Source organism: Sparus aurata, chromosome 16 (genome assembly GCF_900880675.1).
Source record: "Sparus aurata chromosome 16, fSpaAur1.1, whole genome shotgun sequence".
NCBI classification, from domain to species: domain Eukaryota; kingdom Metazoa; phylum Chordata; class Actinopteri; order Spariformes; family Sparidae; genus Sparus; species Sparus aurata.
This window is the reverse complement of record NC_044202.1, coordinates 3,450,001-3,472,457: the sequence shown is the minus strand read 5'-3', so window position 1 is coordinate 3,472,457 and position 22,457 is coordinate 3,450,001. Positions and strand designations below refer to the sequence as shown.

At 46.8% G+C, this 22,457-nt stretch overlaps 1 protein-coding gene across 11 annotated transcripts in view; it reads left to right on the top strand.

The window, feature by feature from the left end:
* The first annotated feature begins 777 nt into the window (after positions 1-777).
* The window catches only part of fgfr3 (fibroblast growth factor receptor 3), a 72,328-nt gene continuing 50,648 nt past the window's right edge, over positions 778-22,457 (top strand). For all 11 annotated transcript variants that reach the window (XM_030391284.1, XM_030391280.1, XM_030391286.1 and 8 more), the window contains exons 1-2: positions 778-1,266; positions 5,540-5,759. In XM_030391284.1, the coding sequence (XP_030247144.1) occupies positions 5,612-5,759 (148 nt within the window). In that variant the 5' untranslated portion in view covers positions 778-1,266; positions 5,540-5,611. The remainder of the gene's footprint in view (positions 1,267-5,539; positions 5,760-22,457) is intronic.

Here is a 22,457-nt window from a genome sequence, read left to right as displayed (position 1 = left end):
AACACACACACACTGAAACACGTGTGGCTGCCCAGCCTTCAAAATAAAAGTCTTTTTGGGTCAATGCGTGGCAGATGGATGGCTTAATTAAGATCCAACTGGATCACGTGTAACTGACCTTTTATAACACACTCATGTCATTACTGTCATGTTTCTTCTTAAATAATTATTTCTGAGCAGATTTTAAAACAAGAATTGCACATTTTTAATAAAAAACTTTCTGATAAGCTATAAAAACACGGAAGAAAATCAAATAGAAGTTTTAGAATAAATGCAATCATGAAAAATAACGAATATATTACTGCAAATGTGTTTTATTTAAGTTAATAAAATGCAAAAATCAGATGTTTTTCATTATTAATTATTTAAAAACAACAAAACTGCTTGAAATATTAAAATAAGGTGCAAGAAATCGTTTTAAGTTTCTGCAAAATGTTATTTCTATTTTCTGCATGTTCCACTTTAAGCGTATTTAGCATAATTTAAACACTTTATTGAAAATTAAAACAGTTTATAAAAGAGTAGCACACACAAAACAATACAAACAATAAGAAATAAAGCTACATGAAGAACAACGAACAACGATTACACAAATTAATATATTTACAAAATAAGATGAAACTTAAACACATGAGGTGAATATGTAGCATTTGATTCAAGCCTTCAGTGAAAGCATTGCGTCACTGGTCCGTCGCCTGGCATTTTATTCTGAAGCTCCAGACCGGAAGTCGTCCTGCCCCCGCAGCCGCTCCGTCTTGACTCCAGCAGCGTGCAGCTCGTACTTCACAGGCAGCCGGCGGAGGAGAGACACCAGTCCGAGTTGGTTGATCCGAGGCGACGAAACGCACCGAACTGGCATCCAGAGGAGTGGACCGAGGAGTGACCAGCGTCCAGTCCGCCTCCTGCTCATCCTCCTCCACACCGCGACAGGATGAACGGGTTCTGGAGGTCCGGACACTTTGGACCGCAGCAGCGCGCAGCGGTGAACAGGATTTAGTGGAGAGAAGTTGGTTTTCGCAGCGGCGGTGCCCGAGACCGAGGACTCTCGCTGTCAAGTCGTGAGGGGGATTTCTGACTTCTGCTTTTTTTTTTTTCCACTGTCGCCAAACTGCTCGCAGAGGCGCGAGGACGCGCAGGATTCTAACGCAGTTTTGTGGGTTTCTGGGAAGTTTAAAGGAGAATTACGGCTGTTTGTGCTTCTTCTGAATGCTTGGAGAAATCTGAAAGGCTGATATTTACTATCACAACGGGATACTTTCATATTAGGTAGGTAACCTCTTATTATTATTATTATTATTATTATTATTATTATTATTATTATTATTATTATTGTTACTGAAGAAGAACAGTGCAGCCTCTGTGGTGTGAAATAAATCGCCTCACTTCCTTGTAGTCAGACAGGTTGAGCTCTCTCTCTCTCGGCGTTAAGTATCCGTGTTGCGCTTAAGAGTGTGTGTGCGTGTGGTGTGTATGTGTGCGTGTGTGTGTGACGCGTGGAAGAGCAGGACCAGCCCCGCGGCCGTGCCAGCGCACAGGTGCCGCAGAGGGAACGGCTCCTCGGCCTGTGCGCAGTCGGCGCGTCCCGGCCGGGTGTCAGCGGAGGGAAAGCTCGGGACTCCTCCTGCGCGTGTTTTGGGGAGAAAAAAGCGCGCAGAGGTTTGTGTTTCTCGGCTGTTTCATGCGTGTGGCGCATGAAATTACGCACGCTGCGGGTCTGAAAATGTCATTTTTTCTTTGGAGCTGGTGATTGGATTCACTTGAAATCAACTTGCTTAAGAATCTTCCACGTCCAGTTTTAAAATATTGACACGTTGGTTTCCAGAAAATTCCTGAGCTGAGTCGAAATATGTGAAACCAAGTGGTGGAATTTTTAAAGAAAAAGCATGAATTATGAAATTACGCGCGTTTATCTCTCCATCAGTAATGGATGAGAACGCCCGGTAGATGCTCTCTAATCTGAGTTTGCTTTCCATGTTTCATCAATCAAACGTTTGCATGCATAATTTCACCATCAGAAAGTAAAATATTGACTTTCATCGCCATCCCGGCCTCGTCGGGGAGAACACGCCTTTTCTCCCCGCTGCAACAGTGACGTCTTCTCTGCTTAGGAGCAGAAATATGAATTACGCATCAGCCTCTCTGACAGCGCCGCGCTCCCTAATGCCTCTCATCATCTCTGAAGTTTCTCCAGAAAGCAGCAGATTCTCTCTCTCTCTCTCTCTCTCTCTCTCTCCTCCTTTGAATGAACTGGCCGTGCAGCTCTCTCTCTCTCTCTCTCTCTCTCCCCCCTCAGCAGCACATCAGTCATTCCCCCTCTTCAAACACGCGCGCTTCAATAGGATTCAGATGGTGAGTCTTTTTTTTTTTTTGGCCACTCAGCTCAGCTCTGACTCCCCCAAGTCATCAGCGGAGAAAATTCCCCCGATTATAGCACCCTGTGAGAGGAGGAGGGGGGTCCGAGTGTTTCACTTCGGAGCCTCAAAACAAGCGCGCAATAATAGTCGGGCTAATGCTGCAAATTAATTGTATCTATTGACCCGAGAAATCAGCAGTTTGCTGCGTTTTTTCAATCAGAGCGCACACTCGCCTCCAAACGAGACGCTGATTGCCTCTTTTCATTACCGAAATTGGCCTGAGACCATCCCCTCCGCGGAGTTTGGGTGCCTTTTTCTCTCTTACCCTTTCAGAAAAGAGCTATAATGGCGCATTAATTGGCTCCAACTTGTCTAATTTGAGAAGAAACGCGTGTCTATTTCACGCGCAAACTCCCAATTCACCCACTAATTCCTGTAATAAAGAACCTGAGTGGCTGCAGCAGCGACCTGATGTGTCCTCTGTCGCTCTTGTATTAACTTCATTCTGCTTCATTCTTCGTATTTTATAGCTTTACAGCCCTGGTTTTCCCTTCATAACTCACACTGCGCCTGTATCAATCAAAAGAGTGTTTAAAGTGGCACTACCGTATTTAATGGTGTTCCCTTTTTCCCACAGCTTCTCTATAATATCCCTGTAAGTGCTTATAATGTGTCCGAGGCCGTTAAAACAGAGTTTATATCGACCTCTCGGAGCTTTATAACGTTTTAATTTCCCCTGGTATCTGCGTCAAAGAGAGCTATATGTGTCTTAAAGCACTTAATCCACCTCATTCTCTCCAGTCTGTCAAACCTGAAGTGCCCTTTTGTGTCCTCGGTGTCACGCGTGAGGACAGGTATTGTGTTGTTGCACGCAGTGTAGGACGCAGTGAGAGAGTCTGAGTCACACCTGGAGTCCCACAGCTGATCGATACCTCCTCTCACCTGAGGCTTTGTGTGCCGTGGTGTGATGGAGGCCGGTGAGGAAGAAAGACAAGGCGAGGAGAAGATCACCCATCCGCTCTCCGCCCGGCTGCTGTTTGCACTTGTGCTCTCTCCCTCTCCCCTTAAAAAAACCCCCTCTAATCCCTCTCTTCCCACAATGACAAAGTCGATCCGGCCCGGCTGTTGATTCTGCAGCTTAATTATTAAAGATTACTGACAGTCATGGAGAGGTGTGATGAGCATGTGACCGCCTCACATTGATCCCGGCTGAGCAGATCGGGGCTGACAGGGATTTGAACCCTGGTTTTTTTTTTTCTGCCTCCGAGCTGTTACAATGTGCAGATAGTTCTGCATGATTAATGTTCATGTATTATTCAGCGGCCGTGCTTGTGTTTCCCTTTCATGCTTAAAGAAAATATTAGCATGAAAACACTTTTGAGGCTTTGAACTTGTCGGGATCCTCCTTTTCTCTTCTGCTCCTCTTCTTCTCAGGGTTGTTAGAAGAAATCAAAGTGTTTGTAGTCGGCGGTGAGGGGTTCATTTTCAAGCGTGTCCACTTTGGGGCGAAAAGTTTCATCACTTAATATTTTCTACAAAAAAAGAGAGATTATGTAAGGCGAGTATTTTGTCGAGCGGGCATTTATAACCTTCTGCTTCTGACGCAGCGTTTAAATTGATTTAGTTTCACGCTGTTGCAGCACTCGAAGGCCTCACGTCGCACACTCCTGTCACCACATTAGTCTGCAACCTGTATCGCTTTCCACTTTCTCCTCTCACATCACATGTCCAAACAGATCTGCGCCGACTGAATCGTGAAGCGCCTGTAAAAAAAAAAACGCAAGGGATTTTTCCCACTTTTTTTTTTTACATTCGTCTGCGGTGCCAGAGAAAACAAAAAGTTTCAAATCGTAGAAAGAGAGAGAGAGGGAGGCCTGCAATCAGCTACCTCCGCAAGGCCTTATCGTGCTGTGTAAACAAACCGCAGCAGCGTGTAGGCGTCTGGTGTTGTAAGGAAGGTGAGGATGGGCCCGGAGAGGAGGAGGAGGAGGACGAGGAGGAGGAGGAGGAGGAGGAGAGCGTATAGAGAACATAAAAGGCTGCAGTATGGTGAAGCATGAAAGTGTGTGCATCACTGTGTGTGTGTCTATCTGTCCATGTGTGTCTTGTGAAGTCTTCCCTTCCCTCCACAGTCGGCGTTTTCTGTGCCGAGGAGCGATAATGTGCAAACAGAACCGGGGCCGCGGCCTGTGCTGAGCAAGGAGTGGGTCGCAGGTCCTGGGAGAGAAAAGAAAACAGCACTGTTAAGACTTGAGACAACACAACCTTTCTCCTGAGTGTGTGTTGTGTGTGTGTGTGTGTGTGTGTGTGTGTACAATACACCTCTGTGTGTGCAGGCAGAGCCCCACTTACGGAGGTGTTTGAGTGTGTGTTCGACCCAACCTGTGCGTGTGTTTTTGTGTCGGGGTGGACGTCTCGCCGCCAAGGCTATTCTGAAGCCGGACAGTTTAAACTAACAGTCGTGTGTGTGTGTGTGTGTGTGTGTGTGTGTGTGTGTGTGTGTGTGTGTGTGTGTGTGTGTGTGTATGTGGGGGGGCTCTGTGCTTTGCTTTTCTGGGCACCTCTCTCAGAGCTTTCTCCGCGAAAAAACCTCGCCGCATTCCAGCTTCTCCCTGCTTAAGCAAACAGAGAGCAGAGCACTCCGCCGTCGCTCGCCGTAGCCGTCACGCTCCTTCCTCCTCCTCCTCCTCCTCCTCCTCCTCCTCCTCCCACGAGCCGTCGGGCAACTGATACTGTAGACGTCGGCATTCCTCATCCTGCGGGAAGATTAGTGAATCCGTGTCAATCGGTTGCTAAAGCATGCAGAAGAGTTTCTCGAGCAGAAAAAGAGTCTCGTGGAAGGAACGACGGAGCTGCTCGGGTCCCTCTTTAGCTAATCCCGCTGCAGGAGAGTTCATTGATTGGTTAATGAACTCAGATTCTAGGCCGCAGAAGGTTTTCCTCAGCTGTACCAATATTTGAGCTGCTATCCAGCCGTCTTAGCGATCAGGTGCTCCTGAGAAAGCTTCTGAGAAAAACTGCGAAGATGGATTTCCACCCTAATCCTTGAAATCTGTGCGGAATGTCAGTTCAGAATATGGGAGCCTGTGTGCAGACCCCGGGGCGCTTGTGTCGATTCTTATCCTGATTGCTTGTTCCACGTCCACCCTTCTCCTCACGTGTGCTGTTGTTGTTGTTGTTTTCAGGTCGGGGAGTTGCTGGATACTTTCTCGCGGCGACAGAGGCCGCCCTTCTGCCGGACAGCATGCGAACGGAGGATGCCGCGTGAGTCGGAGTCGGGCCTCGCTGCTCTGCGTCTCACCTCGTCGTCCAGAGGAATGACGGCTCTGTGGTGCTCACTCTGGCTTTCCTTCCTCCTGCCTCTGTGCGTCGCTCCGGCCAGGCTGCCCACCGCTCAGCCCACAGGTAGGACGCATGACCAAACCTCGTACACGCTGCTGATTCCACTGCTGAAACAACACGGCTGATAGTCCTCGAGGAAATCTAGTGAAGTCATGAGAAAACTTCCTGCAGCATTTTGAAGAAATTTGATGATTTTAAGAACAAAAAATAAGGCGTACTGCTCCGAAATACAATCAAGGAGTTGCTGCTGAATGATTTTAGACCTTTTCTGTCACCATCATAGTGAAAGTGGTTATGAAAGCATCATTTTACTGCAGGAATAGGAATAAAACACACAAAGGATTGCAGAGTTGCATCATTTCTTATCAACCACATGTTTGTGTACGTTCATTTTAGTCATTTATCAAGCATAAATGCCAGATATGAACTAGTTCCTGCTTCTGAAATGAAGGATTTGCTGCTTTTCATGGGTAGAAAGTGTTCCTGAACGCATCATGGCTGTTATGGGATAACAATAAAACGTACAAAGAAACACTTGAAGACTGCACGGTGCTCTAGTTGGTCGCTGCTCGTAGTGAAAGCATCAGTTGTTGTCAATCATTCGTCATTCAACAGGCACAAATGGCAAATATTGATTAGTTCCTGTGAGGATTTACTGCGTTTTATGAAGAGAAGGTGTTCTTGAAGGCATCGTGGCAAAAGAACAATCATAGAAACTTGAAGTTTTACAGAGTTGCACACTTCTTTTATCGACTGAATGTTCGTGCCGGGTGTCGTCGGCGGTGAAAACATCGACACTGACTCGCTCAAGCTTTGATTTGCAGCTTCGATTAGCGAAGACGTTCATGTGTTCAAGTGTTCATGAAGGCATCGCTATGGGATACGAATAAAACACCCAAAGAAGCTTGAAGGATTACAGAGTTGCATATCTGTTTGGTGACAGCATGTTCTGGTTGGTTTGTTGTTGTTGTTCAGTGGTGAAAGCTTTAGTCGTTTGTCATCAATCAGGCAAAAATGTGGAGTCAGATTTGCCGCTTTTGTGTTTTACGACACTGTGGGTTGAACATCTTCTGGGTTTTGAAGCGAACTGGTGTTTTTTTCTGTCACACGTGAGGTGAGAAAAAGTAGAAAGCGACACTTTTCTCGCTGCACAGCAACAAAAACACTGGAAGACTGAGAGGATGATTGTCCAAAAAAACGAGACAGACAAACGTTTATGTCCTCACATGCTAACATGACGTCTGCTTAGAAGCATGTTCAGTGTTTTCTGTGTGTTCATCACTTCAAAAAGACGCTTTTCAAAAGGAACATTTATTGTTTATATGAATGTGGCGGCGTCTTTTTTTTTTTTTTTTTTTTTTTTTACGAGGAGGATTTAATTGGTCTCTTCTTGGTTCGCTGAGCTTAGCGCGATTTTGTTCCCCTCTTTGTTCTGGAGGCAGAGAAATACCCAAAGATCAATCCAAAGTAAACGTCGACTGTGTTTGCTTTAATCTCTCCATATTGCGCAAAAAAAAAAAAAAGAAAACTAACACAGCAGAGTAATCTTTTTCTGAGGCGTCAGCCAACTGTTGTTTTTTCTCCTCTCTCTCCCTCCCTGCCCCTTTTTTTTAAAAACGAGTCTTTGACACACTTTACGTGTTACAGTGGGTTGAGAAAGACGAGGAGTTTGTCTGGAGACGATCCAGCGTCTTACGCAAGTCGAGAGATCCTGCATGAGTGGACGCACGGTGAACTCGTGCATGCTGAGGTCAGACCGGAGACTCCGAGACACGATGCTTTAGTGAAGTAGAGCTTGTGTGTTTCAGTTTCAGTCCTCCGCATTTAATAAAAGTGTGATCAGCTGAGCGGTGGAGGGAAAACGTTAAGAAGTGATGACATGAACTTCCCCCGAAAGATTTGGAAACAGCTCCGGCCCGACAGCTCCTCTACCTGGGTGTGAATTCCTCTGATCCGTCTCTCCTCCCTCATGTAAAAATAAAAAAACCCGACGTTACAACGAGCGTGTTATGATTCCGTGCGCCTGATTGCCTTCCCTGCTGGGAGCCGTCGCACACGATCAGGCTCGGCATCATCCAAAAAAAGGCAGAGTGTGTTTTGGTTTTTTTTTAAGCTCCCTCCGGGTGGCGGCTGCTCCGGCTGTGATCTCCTCGTAACCTGCATCAGGTGCAGCCGGGGCTCGTCGACGGCGTTTCAGGTTGTTTGTCACGTTCAGGTGTGATGATGATTCATCTGATGTGAAGTGGACGACGGTTCAGGTGAGAAACGTGCAACTTCTCCTGGTGCGATGGACGGTTGTTTCTGCTCAGTTTGATGCTGGAAATGCATCTTAGACTTGTTTATTGTGCGTTTTGGTCCGTGTTGTCCACCTTTTATATAATAGAGCTCTCTGACTCTGCATTTAGAAGGTTTTTTCTGTGGTATACTCACGTTACTCAATTTAAAAAGGTGTTTCTTCTGCTCAAGGAGAGCATTTATTCTCGGTTAGAGTAAAAAAGCTTCTTAAATGTGAATCTTTTCTGGTTTCTTTCCTCCTTCTGTGACAGCAAAGTGAACATCTTTGCGCTGTGGACAAAAACAAGACATTTGATTTGTCATTTTTCACCGTTTTCTGACATTTTATGAACAGAATACGACAATAATTGACAGATGAAACTTTTATATCCTCAGTTTTCAGGATTTGTCTTGTGTTGAGGCCATTAGGATTACATGTTACTCTACAAATTGAGAGGATTAATAGATATCTAAGATTGATTATCTTCTTAAGCTTTAACCTCCATGATCCTCAGTTTCCTGATACATCTGTCTGTACGATAAGGAGGTGACGTAGCTCACATACAGCGGCCTTTGCGCCCGTCAGGCGTCTCCGGTCTCGTCTCCCCCGCGGCCCGCTGGCCTCCAGCGCCGTTCCCCACATCCACAGATGGACGAGCAGTAGGGATAAAATGACTGTCGTTTACTGGCAGATGGCACGATTTCCCCTCAGCCGCCTCCGCCGCAGCGCCGGGCTGCAAAGTTGTGACATAGGTTTGTGTTTTCTGCGTGATTGTGTGTTGATTCATGTGTCAGGGTCAGCGATGAGCCGGCGCCGAGGGCAAAAATGCCCTTGAAAACTTTACAGCACGCCCATAAATATAAATTACAGTAATTGTGCTGCACTTTGGAACGCCTCGTTCATATTTCAAACTTGTTTACTTGTTTTCGTGGTGCTGTCATGGATTAATATATGAATGTGACCACGTAGGCCACCGTAGGTTGTTTTCAGGAAGAAAAACGAGCTTTGTATCAAAGAAAAACTGCATTTATTAACAGAGGAGGCTGCTGGAGGGACGTTTATCCCCCTGGTCTTTATATATGCGTGTGTGACATAAGGGAGACACCCTATTCTGTGTGTGTGAAGGTGTGTGAATGTGTGTGTGTGAGGTGTAAATCCTTGTTTCCATTCAATCCGGCGTAATGTTGTCTCAGAGCGCCGCGCTGTTTATTTCTCCAAAGCCTGGTGGCATTTCCAAATGTTTCCAAGTTGACACGACGTGAGAGACTGATGACAAAGAGCAGAGGCTGTGTGTGTGCATGTGTGTGTGTGTGTGTGTGTGTGTGTGTGTGTTATTCTTCTTCCCTCTGTATTTACTGACCACACACACTCCCCGCCGGTGCCCCCGTGGAGCTCAGTTAAAATATGTGGCTCCTCGGCTCTGACGTTTTCTGTGAAACAGGCAGACACATAAACTCAACACATTCAGTTTTGCCATTGCTCCTGAGTGTGTGTGCGTGTGTGTGTGTGTCTCTCGGTGTGTGTGTGTGTGTGTGTGTGTGTGTGTGACAGAGCAGGCCTACGTGGAGTCTGCAGTTAAGTGACTGTTATGTCTGTACGAGCAGAGGCGGATTATGAAAGGGAGGCTGTAAAAGAAGATGAAAAGACAGAAACATTCAAATTAAAGGATAGCGGAGTGTGTGTGTGTGTGTTAGAGAGTGTGTGTGTGTGTGTTAGAGAGTGTGTGTGTGTGTGTGTGTGTGAGAGAGAGAGAGAGAGAGAGACAGTGTGGGTGTGTGGTCAGTGTGTCCTTCAACCAGTGAAGAAAGCAAATCTGTGTGTTGTTTTTAGAAACAGAAAACGACAGTGTGTGTGTGGTGTGTATGTGTGTGTCTCTGTTTGTGTGTGTTTGTGGTGTGTGTGGGTGTGTGTGGTTGGTTGGGGGGCAGGGGTGAGGTCTCTGACCCCCACCTGCCTCCCCCCCTGGCACGGACTGTAAATGTCAGCAGGGGTTGTTTGGGTCGTTAGGAGACTCGTTAAAACCACGCCACGCACTGATTTACGCCGAGGCTCGACAATTCACACACACACACACACACACACACACACACACACACACACACACACATGTCACTTCACTCTCTCTGTCATCCTCTCCCTCCTTGTTTCTTCTTTTTCTGCCATACTTCATCTCTCTCTCTCCCTCCTCCCCCAACACACACTTTTTGAAAACCTCTCCTGTGCTCTGGAAGTCTTTGATAGTGGCAGCATTGTCCTCAAGGCAGTGTGTGTGTGTGTGTGTGTGTGTGTGTGTGTGTGTGTGTGTGTGTGGACTGTAGTTGAGACTATAGCGTGTTCATCCAGCAGCTTCAGTTCAGAACTTCAGTGAGAACACGCTGCGCTTTACAGCCGTCTGTGGGCTCAAAAACAGATTTCAGAGTGTAGACGACGGCCTCAAACACTTTGAATTCATCCTAAATCACCTTTCTCTGAATCTGTTTCCTGGTTTGTTTCTCCATCTCCCCTAAATGACCCTTCTGTTCACTCCAGTCCACCACAGAGCTCCTTCTGGTCAACACGAGTCTGCAAGTGTCGGTCGAGTCCATCCAAGCGCTCCGTCATAATCAGCCTGATGCCCTTCTGGTATCCAAAATGCCGACACTAATTCAAGGACTTATTTCAGTTCGTATCTCCCTTAATTTTACTTGAGATCGCTCAACATCTGTCTGACCCCCGGACACCAAATCAGATCAAGAGTTTTGAAACCAGGCGGATGCTGAGACAGAACAAAACTGCACCGTGTTCCTCGTCTTTAATTCAGTTGTGCAAACGAGCAGAGAGGAATGCAGTCGTCACTTACAAAGAAAGCGGACGCCATCACCTGAGCTGCAGGTAGCTGGACGATATGACAGAGACAGTGACGCTCGCTCAGATCACTTCAGTGCCTTTGCGAGCGTTTGTGTCGGGAGATAAAGAGCAGTACAGTCCTGCAGGTTTTACCTTCCCTCTCCTGAAGCAGCTGCGCCTCTCCAGCGTGCATTTACAGAAAGGTTATTTTCTGGAGTGTGATGGTGGTGTAATTTTCTGCGGGGCACTCAAACATCACTACCCTTAAATCATCCTATTATGTAAATGAGCGGCGCTCCGTGTGTGGGCTTTACGCGACACCCTTGAAAAATTGGGCCGTTTTATTGCAGAAAAGTCACTCCGAGCGTTTTGGTTTTTTTTTTGGTTTTTTTTATTCCTCGTCTTCTATCCACACCGCAGCAACTCCTCTCAGCTCTCTGAGTCTCTGTGTGGACGCTCACGTCCCTGGAAACGTTATCAAGGAAATCTTTTGGCAGGTCTGAGAAGCGTGCGGGCCAAATAGCGTGAGCTCTGGAGAATGACGACTCGTTTTAACAATGGCCGTTCTGTCCTCAGTCCATCAGGCACTTAATCCAGCCGACACTTTAGACACTTAGTTGGATGGGAATTAAACACCGAACACAGCTCAGAGGCCCGTTTAGCAAAAGAATCACAGCGGGACGCTCCGCCTGGACTCCTGTAAGACGATCCCACAACGAAATAAAGTCACCTATAGAGACGGTGAAGTGAATCGTGCATTTTCAGAAATCTGTGAGGAGATTCCACTCGGTGTTGTTGTGCATCAGGCAGATTTTCATTAAGCAGAGTGTTTCTGTCTCGACGCAGAACTTCTCCAAAGACAACACACACACAGCTGAGCGAAGCGAAGTTCAGAGATATTATTATTAAGGTTTTCATATCGGATCACAGACTGAAGTGAGAGTTGTCAGCTTTGATCAGACTCAATTGTGAAACGAAATGCGTCTCATCTTTCAGAACCTCGATGCTTCCTCGGTACCGACTCAAATTCAATACGTCTGTCGGACTGAATATCACAACCTGGACTGAAAGAACCAAAAACTGGGATTAAATGTCTGCTCGGATTAGTAATGTTATTAGTTTTTGAACTATTTCATGTCGTCAGCGTGCTCGCACGAGCGCTTGTGATTAGAAAAAAATAACACCTGAGAACATATCACTGATTTCTGTGCAGATATCCAGCGGATCAGAACCAATATTATCATTCGTGTCGTGTCTCCGGTCACCTGATGAATGAAATCTCAGCTCTGTTTTGTTCTCCACCAAGTCCTGAGGACATTATGTGTCTCTTTAGTCGCTAGATGCTCTGTAACGTTCGCTAGCTCGATGCTAACTTTTATTTGTTTAGTTTAGAGCGTTTTCGGGTCATTAAACTAAAACTGTGAGCTGGAAAACACTAAAATGCTGCGTTGCTCTATGTGGAACTGCAGAATCGGGGGTGTTTGTACTCTTTACAATGTAAATAAGCATCTTATTAAGGAATTAACCTCAATATATTAATTGCAGCAGCTTCAGGAGCAGTCAGGAACATTTCGGTGCTGCAGCCCAGGTTTCGTATCGGTCAGATCGTCCTCTCAGGTATTCATGGCTTCATTTATTGATTGAATCTGAGAGTAGTTTGAGAAAGTTTGATGTATTCTCTGTCATCCTCCTCCTCAGCAGTCACAGAGTGTAAGAAATCCTCCCAGAAGTCCTCAGACAGGTTTAGGTTAAACGTACACCGAGGCGAGCCTTTAGCGTGTATGGAAAAATTTAGCAGACAGCTGTAGATCAGTAGGTCATTGTCAGCCGGCGGCCTTCGTACGAACCGTGTCTGCAGGCCACAGCTATGCATGTATTAATACACCTCATTAATGCCCTTTGAAACCCTCCCTGCGTGTCACCCGATGAATTATGGATGAAAATACAGACCCGTCTGTGAGTTCTGCGCACGTCTAACCTCCGCCACCTTCTCCGCAGTGGGAAGTCTTCCTCTGACATCATGTGACAGACACACAAAGTTATTTTAAGCTGGAATCTTCGACATACATCTGCTCATGTTATCTCTTTTTCAGATCTTAATGCATTTTCAGATCTCCGCTTTGAGCCGCACGACCCGCCCGTTGCAGGCTCGTGCTGTGTTTTCGCGTCACGCACACACACACACACACACACACCTGTACCTGTCCTCTGCTCCACCTCTGGCTGCGGTTCAGGGCGGTTCTCATCCCGCCGGCTGACAGCGGCGTTGACATACGGCAGGTTTTTAATTACAAAGCTCCCCTTAAGGAAATTGTTGAGATACTTAACAGATAAGCTAGACATGGAGGGGGAACAAAGAGGCTCGTTGTGTCGTATCAGGGGGGCTGTTTTTGGAGGGCGCGCGCTGGGGAGGAAGAGGGAGGAGGGGGGAGGAGGTTCGTCAGCTGGAGCTGCAGTCAATCTGACAAAATATTATTGCGCTGTGAAGTGACTGGTTGATGGTGTTTTATTGAAAGTTACATGTCTCCTTTCATCCGTCACTTTCTCTCTCTCTCTCTGCCTCTTTTTCATTATTTCCCAATGTCTCTCTCCCTCCTCTCTCCCTCCTCTCTCCCCCCTTCTCTCTCTCGCTGGCTGACACCTGGATTTATGGCTTCCATTGGTATAATTGCATAATTTTAACTGAATCATTGTGATGGATGGTGATTGCGAAAACAGAGCCAATGTTCACTTGTCCTCATGCATGTGTAAACATGTTTGCATGTGTGTGTGTGTGTGTGTGTTCAGCCAAACCCCATTGGAAGAGTGTATTTTGTTGCTGGCAGAGGCAAACAGATGGCAGGTTGTGTTGCCGAGCTGTACGGAGTCCAACACACACACACACACACACACACACACACACTCACATGCACACACACAAAGGCAGAGAAAGAGAGACAATCCAGGCTGGATCCGTCCCACCCATCACTCAGCCCCCTCTGCACCCCAACTGTCACACAGAACCACACAGAACCGCACAGAACCACACAAACAGTCTCCCTATCACCCGTTGTTGGTTTTCTCTACTGTTTTCCTGTTTTCTCCTCACACAGCCCGATTTATTTAAATGAGACCGCAGGGCCTTGATGCAGAGAGGGTGTGAACACAGAGGGCTCCAGTAATAAAACACAGGGTTGTCTGGCAGCGGGCACAAAAAAAAAAGAAAAAGAAAAAAGTCAAAGCAGGCTCAACTTTTTGCCACAATGCAATGCGATGCCATCTGGCAAAGAGCTATGATGGCTGATTTCAACTGTTTACCTGTCGGTCAGAGTGACAAACGTAAAAAAAAATATCACTGTGACAACTTTGTAGAGTTGTGAAATGCTGTCTCATAGTGTCACAAGCTGGGAATCGACTGATACCGGCTACTTGTATCCATCAAGATCCATTAGTCACTGAGATTTCCTTTTTCCAGATCTGTACCCAAAGTTAACAGGCGCTATTCTGGGCTGAGACGCATCTTCTATCCAACTGTCGTTGAAATCTGATCAGTAATTTTTGTGTTATCAACTTCACAAACCAACATCCCTCTATCTCGATCCCTCCTTGCGATGTTGAGGCATTTTTATTATCTTTTAAGCTGATGAAACTGGACTTCACGGACTGCTCCGCTAATGCAATTTCCAGTGTGAATTCCCACTTATCGTGAAGCTGCATTCTTTGCATGACTGGTCCAATTATAATGATCAAATTTCCTGTAATTATCAATTATCTTTTAGCGCTCATCCACACGCACACTTATTCTGTCTTCCTGTTTTTTTCTCTTCATCCTGACGTGCACAGTTGTTTCTACCCCTTCTGCTAGTAAACCGTGTTAAAATCACATGTCCGACGTTAAATATTTAACATCTAAACTAATCTCCGACACTCTCGCTGCTTCTCTCTGACCGCTAACCGGGAGCTGGGCCGTCCTGTCTGGCTCGGCTGTGCCCCATTTACATTTCTGTGAATGGAAACAGGGAGCCAACCGGCAGCGTTCGATGTGTGTGTGTGTTGGGGGGAAGAGAGAGTGTGTAGGAGTGTGTGTGTGTGTGTGTTTCCCTCCTTTGCTCGCGAGTGTGTCTCTTTCATCTTCTTCCTCCTCTCTCCTTCCCTTGTGGTCGCACATCTGCTCGCTCCGACTCTTCCTCCATCCCTCCCTCCATCCCTCCATCCATCTCTCGTCCCTCCTCGTCTTCTTTGTCTCTTGCCAGGACAAATTCAAATGAGCTTTATTAGCTCGACCATAATTAAGCACAGTATTGCCAAAGCGTCTGTGTAATGACTCCTTTCCCTCTCTTCCCTCAGCCGGTTGATCCATCATCTGTGCTAACCTCCTCCTCTCTACTTGCTCCCTCACCTCAACATGCGCTTCTGTTTAAAGCCCCCCCACATCCAGGCCGAGCTGACACATCTGATATTGTAACCGAAAACTCAGCTTCCATCCCTCCCACGTCTCCCCCCCGCCCCTCCTCACCTCCTCGCTCCCCCCCTCCGTGTTATTTTGCCAGGAGAGCTAAAATAATAAACCCTTGTACCGTCTGCAGAGCGTAATGGAAGTTCTCTCTCTCTGTCTTTTTCTTTTTCTCTCCCCCCCTGGAAAGAACAGAAAGAGAGAGAGAGAGGCTAACAGAACGCTGACAGTCGAGCTGGGTCGAGGTTTGGTTCTTCAGAACAACCCAGGACGGGTTTGTGTTTTTTTTCTAGAATTCACATGAAGTGTTATTTTTAGCGCGGTGTATCTGGTCGTTTGCTACATTTTTTCCTCGTTCGACAACTTTGTCCTCATCGCTGGCGATTTATCTTCACTGCGAAAGTCAGAATCTGAAAACATTTGATTACTTTTGACCTCGTGATGGTTTCAGTTCATCCAGGGAAAGAGCCCTCTACTTTCCTCTCAGAGCACCACTCCCGTAGCAGACGTCTTAAAAGGGGTCGCGGTGTCATCTTCTAACCTCTCGTCGAACTCCATTACTGATGGGATGAAGCCGCGGTGACACTGATGAAATGGTTGAACTCCACTTTCGGGAGCTTCACCCTGCTGATGCTCGGGCCTCTAACCAGACGTCCACGACGGAGAGCTCAGACTCATCCGACGAAAACGAAACTCAACAAGAGCTGGAAAAAATAACTCAGCAGCAAGAGGTTGTAGATTTTGTTAGCTGAGGCGTTTGTAGGGCCCAAACTGACCAAAAATGACCGCAAATGTTAAATATTCTGTGGTTCCAACTTGTCAAATTTGAGCGTTTGCTGATTTTCTCTCATTTATATTATTTTGAATTGAATAGTTTTGAGTTTGGGGTCATTTTTCACACATTTCTGTCATTTTGTTGACTGTAGGATCAATCCAGGAATAGAAATGATGTTCTGATAATCTGAAATCAGCGTTTTTTTAACCTGATTACCGATAAATAAAATGTAAAATATGCAGATCTGCAAAGTAACAAGTGACTGAAGTTGGTGGAGTGGTAGACGTAAGAATTGCTTGAGTAAAAGTACTTGGTTACATTTCATGGCTGCAGATAACTGAACTGTCCAGTTGAGTTCCTGCAGCCATAAAAACAACAAAATGTCACCAATCGATTGTTCTACTCTGCGGCGTCGAACCGCCAGCCAATGAGCTGCCTTCTCCGCAGCGGTTGGGAGTCAAGTACGGGCGCTTTGCTCGGTGGCACGTTGGCGGCGCCTGAATAGCCGAGCGGCCGAACATTGTCATGCGTCGCGGCTCTATACTGTTGCATTGTGCTGCTTTAGCGAAAAACTCCATTGACTCTTTAATGAATGGCAGAGCGTCACCCTGGTTACTAAAGTGGTTACCATGGAGACGTCGGGCTGTCCGGGTACCTGCGGGGTGCACGGCTAACTAGTTAGCACTGCTAACGCCGTGTCTCCTGAGACACATCAGCATTGCAGATTTTTTTTTATGACATTTGGAATATGAAATGTGAAGTTGATTGGAGTTGCTTCATGCCGACTCTGCTGCAGGAGGTCTGAGCTGCAGCGCTGGTATAGATGTCTTGCGTTAGACGTCTCAGGACAACTGTGCTCCAGTTGTTCCTCCCTTCTTCTCCCCCCCCCCCCCCGACAGACGCTCCTCTCTGTGCTGTAAGTGAAGGCAGATCCTGGAGGGGAGCAGGAGGAGGGAGGGATGATGGGATTACAGGCTTTCCTGCTCGCGTCCTGCTCTCATAAGCAAACACACTTAACACACCAGTCGTGCGTTCGCTGTGCTCAGACCCGGGGGAGTCTATTACTGCCAGCAACAATGTCATCTCTGCTCTCTCTCTTCTCCTCAAGACAGAGTCGGTGGAAGATGGAGGAAGAGTGCGGTGGTTGGTTGTTCGGTAGCCACAGGAAGCGTTGTGTGGGTGATCAGAAGCACATGGCAGCCGAGACCAGCAGCAGGTTTCACGTAGAGAGAGAGAGACGGACCCGCGCGGTCCCACCGCACTAATAAACAGCGTCGTAAACAGAGCAGTAAACGCTTTTACGTCCCGCTGATCCTCAACCTGGGGACGCACACACACCTCCACCGACAGACCCTCGTCGTCCGATCAAACAGTTTATACATTCACGCTGGAAGTTTGGGATTCAGAGGGTATAAATGATGTTTCAGAGCCTGAAGAAACGCTTGTCTGTTAACAAAAGTGTGTGTCAGAGCCTGAAAGACACCAGGAGGCTTTTACATTGATGCACTCCATGACACTGATGTCTTTGTCGCCTCACACACACTATCACAAGCCCACCACGTTATTTGTGGGGGCAGGTCGTCCCAGCTGGAGAGAATCAAAAGTTGTGTGTGTGTGTGTGTCAGTGTGTGTGGGTGGGGGTACACTTGCCACGCTGAGAGGTCGGGGTCAACAGAGGTCAAAGTTTAACGTTTCAATCAGGAGTGCTGCGTCAGTGTGTTCAGGGACGGTTTCCATCAGCTGTTTCTTGTCATTCAGACTTTGAACTTTGAGAAACACTCGATCATTAAAATCCTGGACGTCAAACTTTGAATTTGTGCAACTTGTGTTTGGTTATATCAGTGTTTTATGGTAGAAATTATGTCTATTTCTGACTTATTTTGATTTTTAAGGTATTTAAATCCCCAGATTAGCAAAAAAACACACATTCCTATCCATCGGATTTCCAGGAAATTAACTAAATATAACAACATTTCTCAGATCTCAACCTACAGAGGACACATCTTGACTCGCTACACTCGTTTGTTTTTCACCTGAACCTGCTGCATCGTAGATTACGTCATCAGAAAACACCCGCTGTGGAAGATTACTGGATTTCAGTCGCCTCCTTTTGTTCCTTAGTTCTGTGCTTCTTCATATCCAGGACAAACTTTGTTCCGCTCCTGCCCCCATTTGTGCTTTTTTTTGTCTTTTTTCTGATCACCTCCCTGATTCAGCAGGGCTCTCAGGAAACAGTTGTGCTGACCGAGCATCAGTTTTTCCCTCCAAAGTCCACGTGTGAAGTCCCGGAGCGGCCTTAAATCAATACACTGCACAGCTGACTCCTGAAATATCTCCTCCGCCGTCTTTGTTCGGGGCAAAATTAGGTAAAAGCCGCTTCGACGTCCAAATTCTGAGATCCGACAAGCCGCCTTCTAATCGGATTGGTTCCTCCGTGTTTGTGGGGGAAGTGTAATTATGTTGTATAGTAGCCCCACACACACACTTCGCAGACATCCTGGCTTTTGTGAGGCCGAAGCTTCTTACACTTGTCTGTTGAATTGAAACTAGGCCAGTTCGTCTTTGGAATGACAATTACCATGGACCAAACCCAGGCCCTATTCTGAGGCTGGAGGGATGGAGGGCAGGTGGAGGAGGAGGGGGCGATGATGCGGGGTGTGAAAGGAGCAAAGACGATTGGGCGCTGCCAAGATGCTCTGGACGTACAGTAGCTTCCGATGCTCATTAGCGCAGCCGAGCGGAGGGGAGGAGGAGGGAGGGAGGGTGAGGCTGGCACAGGCCGGGGCGGGATGTTTAGAGGCAACGTCTATCCTTAACTTGATTTTAGAGGCTCTTTTGATAAAGCGCGGCTCAGCTCGGAGAAGAATAGAGGCAACAAGCTGGGGGAAACCCTCCCTCCGCCTCCCGTCCTCGCTCCCCCTTCTCCCCTCTTTTCTCCTCTCCACCTTGATCTCCGCCGAGCCATCCCTCTTTTCTCTCCATCTCCTCCTGGCAGGCTTCTCCACCAAACGGTGTGAGGTTGTCAGGCTGGCCCAGATTAAGGGCATTGTCCGAAGGTATTTACATCCGGCCAAACCATATTAAACAGAGATTAGAGGGGTTTTCACTGCACATCGCAGAAAAGAGAAGAAGAAGAAGAAGAAGAAGAGGGGGGTGAGGAAGAAGAAGAGGGGGGTTTTTCTCCCGGACGAGCAGGATTTACAAGTGACATAGCTGTGAAATGGAGGAAGAGAAATGTGCTCTTTATGGGGAGGAGGGAGTTGGGTGATGCGGTGGAGGTGGAGGTGGTGCTGGTGCTGGTGCTGGTGGGCGGGGTGGGCTCCACAGATCCTGTTTGAAGGTCATGTGATGCTGGCTTGTCTGAGGGGGTGGTGAGTGTGCCAAACGGTTGGCAGCCGGTCCGGTTTTTTCTCGCATAGGAAGCAGCAAGTAAAAGAATTCTGCTGGCGGGACGCAGCGAGCAGACGGGCTGCTGTGGAGGACATCATCTCTTATTAACACAACTTTTATTTATTATTTTTAAAGCTTTCTCGATAAATCTTACTCGTCGTGTTGGTTGTTAGTGGAGCTCACACAGTCTGTCTGTATGATAATCGATTCATATTTCATGCATTCATTTCATGATGCTACGTAGCTGCAGAGGTATTTATGCTACTAATAGGCTACATTTTAAAATCAATCGTCATCCTGTTATTGGCACTTGTTGCTAAGCAAAACTTACAAAGCCTCATTTTTAAACCCAGGCGTGATTATCGCACCGCCCGTGTTGGTTTTGTTGTTTTTGCGACACTGCCACACGTCCAGATCTCAGCGATTAGCCTTCTACGCTATCGTAGCCACTAGCAATTAGAGCCATAACTGAGAAACTAAGAAAATAAGTTGTGATAAACTGGACTAACCTTTAAAGTCAGCATGCATATGATTAATTTGAACATATGAGCTGTTTTCGCTGCAGAAATACACACAGATGAACTCAGACCAACATGTGTGCAGACATACTGTAAGTGATCACGGAAATGTGGAACGTATTTGAGTCCAGTCGCTTTCAGTAGTGGAAGCAAACGGCTAATTACCTGCAATAAAAAAGCCCATTTATCGGCGGATTGTTTTCCTGCTGGCGAGGCGGCAGCGCGCCCTGCAGATGTTGGAAACGTGGTCTTGTTGTATTATTATTAGCTCGGAGCGGCGAGGAGGAGGAGGAGGACAAAAGGGAAGCTTGATGAAGATGAATGTCTCCACCGGCCCATCTGGAATTCATCGCTTTTCAAAAGCGCTCTAAGTGCAGATATGGTTTTAAAAAGGCATGTGTCGCTGCTTTTCTACCAGACTCGGTAAAAGTACCCGTTAAGCTCCCCTGAAGAAAGAGAGTCTTGTAATCTTTTTACTCTTTATGATCCGTCTTCTCGTCGGCCTGTTCGAACCTGCGGGGATACGTCTTTATGCAAAGCAGCCCGGCCGAAAAAAAGAGGAGACGTCATTGTGAAACAGCGTCGTAAATCAGTCTGGAGAGTCTGTGGGAAGTTTGGAGGATACCAAATTGGCAAAAAAGTTCTTTCTGAGGATCTCTGGTGTAATTGAAGACCCGCAGGTTTCAGCACACAGCACAGATGAAAACTCTGCGTTTCTCTCCTCCAGAGCAGAAAATGAATTCATCAAACTGCAGACGGTGATGTCGTGATTAAGTTGTTTACTGACGCCCCAGAAAAACACTCTCCTCGCTGAATTCTAAAGAGGGAGACGCGTCAGGGAATGTACGAATGGAGTCGAGATGCACAATCATCTCGTTGTTGTCGGAGTTGTTTTTTCCATTTTTAACCTGCTGTGAACTCAAAAACCTTCACGTCAAACGCTCAGGAAGTGATGTCAGAGGGATGAATATATTCAAGAGATGCTCACAAAGCTGAAAATGTGAAGACGAAGAAGAAGAAACCAAACATGTCTCTTCGTCTGACAGCCAACCGGTCCGTCTGTCTGTCTGTGTGTCTCCGGCTCTTCAGGAAATGTTTCTAAATGACAATTTATGACAACTTGGCTCTTTTGTTAGCTCTGTTTTCATTCCAACAAAGTGAAATAATAACAATTTTATACAAATGTCCCTTGTATAATCGTAATTCAGCACACTCAGGTGTTTTCCTGCTGCAGTCATGATTGCTCTGGTGCGACCATTAGCTTAAAATAGTCAACGTTAGCCAGATTTATCTAGATATCACCTTGTAGCAGATGTAAGTGAGTGAGTTTTGCCAATTTGCCATCCTCTGCTGATGCATCTGACACATATTTCATATAAATAACTGCAAGAGTTCATCAGAAAATAATAAAACTCTCCTTAAAATCACTTTCTCCTTGGATCAAGGCCTTTTTTTGCCGCCAAATTGAAGTTGAATCAGTTAGCAAATTAGCAGAAAGTCCCTCTAAAGAACCCTACTTAACAAAGCAAACATGTTTAATCAGGTAATTCATTCATTGAGTCACTGATGTGAATGCAGCAGCTCGATCAGTCTACAGACGGCGTTGTAAAGAAGTGAAAGCCCTCGTAATGCCGTCATCCATATTCCCTCCTGTGACCTGATACGACAGCAGCCGTGGCGCCGGGTCTACGCGATCCCTCACTCAGTGTGTGTCGGAGTGTGTGTGTGTGTGCAGGCGTGGAAAGGCTGCCCACATAAAGAGGTCTTTTTATCCCCAGGGCCACAGCCTGCCCGCCGGCCCCTGGAGAAGTTTGTAGAGGATAAATAAACCTCTTCAGACGCAGAGAGAGAAAAGATGGAGTCTTGTGCGCGGCGCGGCGGCGGACGCCGTATCTCAAAGAGAGACTTTATATTATTCTGAAGGGCTATTTGTTATGATATTGAGCCGAGAGGGTCGGAAGGGCCAGGAGGGCAGGGGCCCCTTGATTTATGGAGTGACTGTCCAGCCTGTACTGCACACACACACACACACACACACACACACACACACAGCTCGTCACTTACAATCACAGATACACACACACATATATCAAAACCCACATTTACACACACACACACTCAAAGAGTACATATCACACATTGCTTCCAGCTGGCTCCAGGTTCCGGCAAAGAGCGCTCCCACCCCCTCACACACACACACACACACACCATCACACACACACTCCAGGCAGCCGATAGCTCACACATGCCGGCACCGGACGAGAACAGCGGGAACGTCTAGATGTTGATATGAGGGCCGGACGGCAACCAGAACAACCCGCAGCTGAGCTCTCATTTATCTGCTTCGTCAGAATCACTTCGGGCTCTGATTAATTCATGAGCTGCTTTTATATCAAACAGGTTCGTCAGAGAACAAAGAGATTTAAGCAGCCAAGCCTTTGAATCGGTGCTTTTAATCACACACACACCAACAGAGTGTGTGTGTGTGTGTGTGTGTGTGTGTGTGTGTGTGTGTGTGTGTGTGTGCAGGAATTTCTCTTTGTGA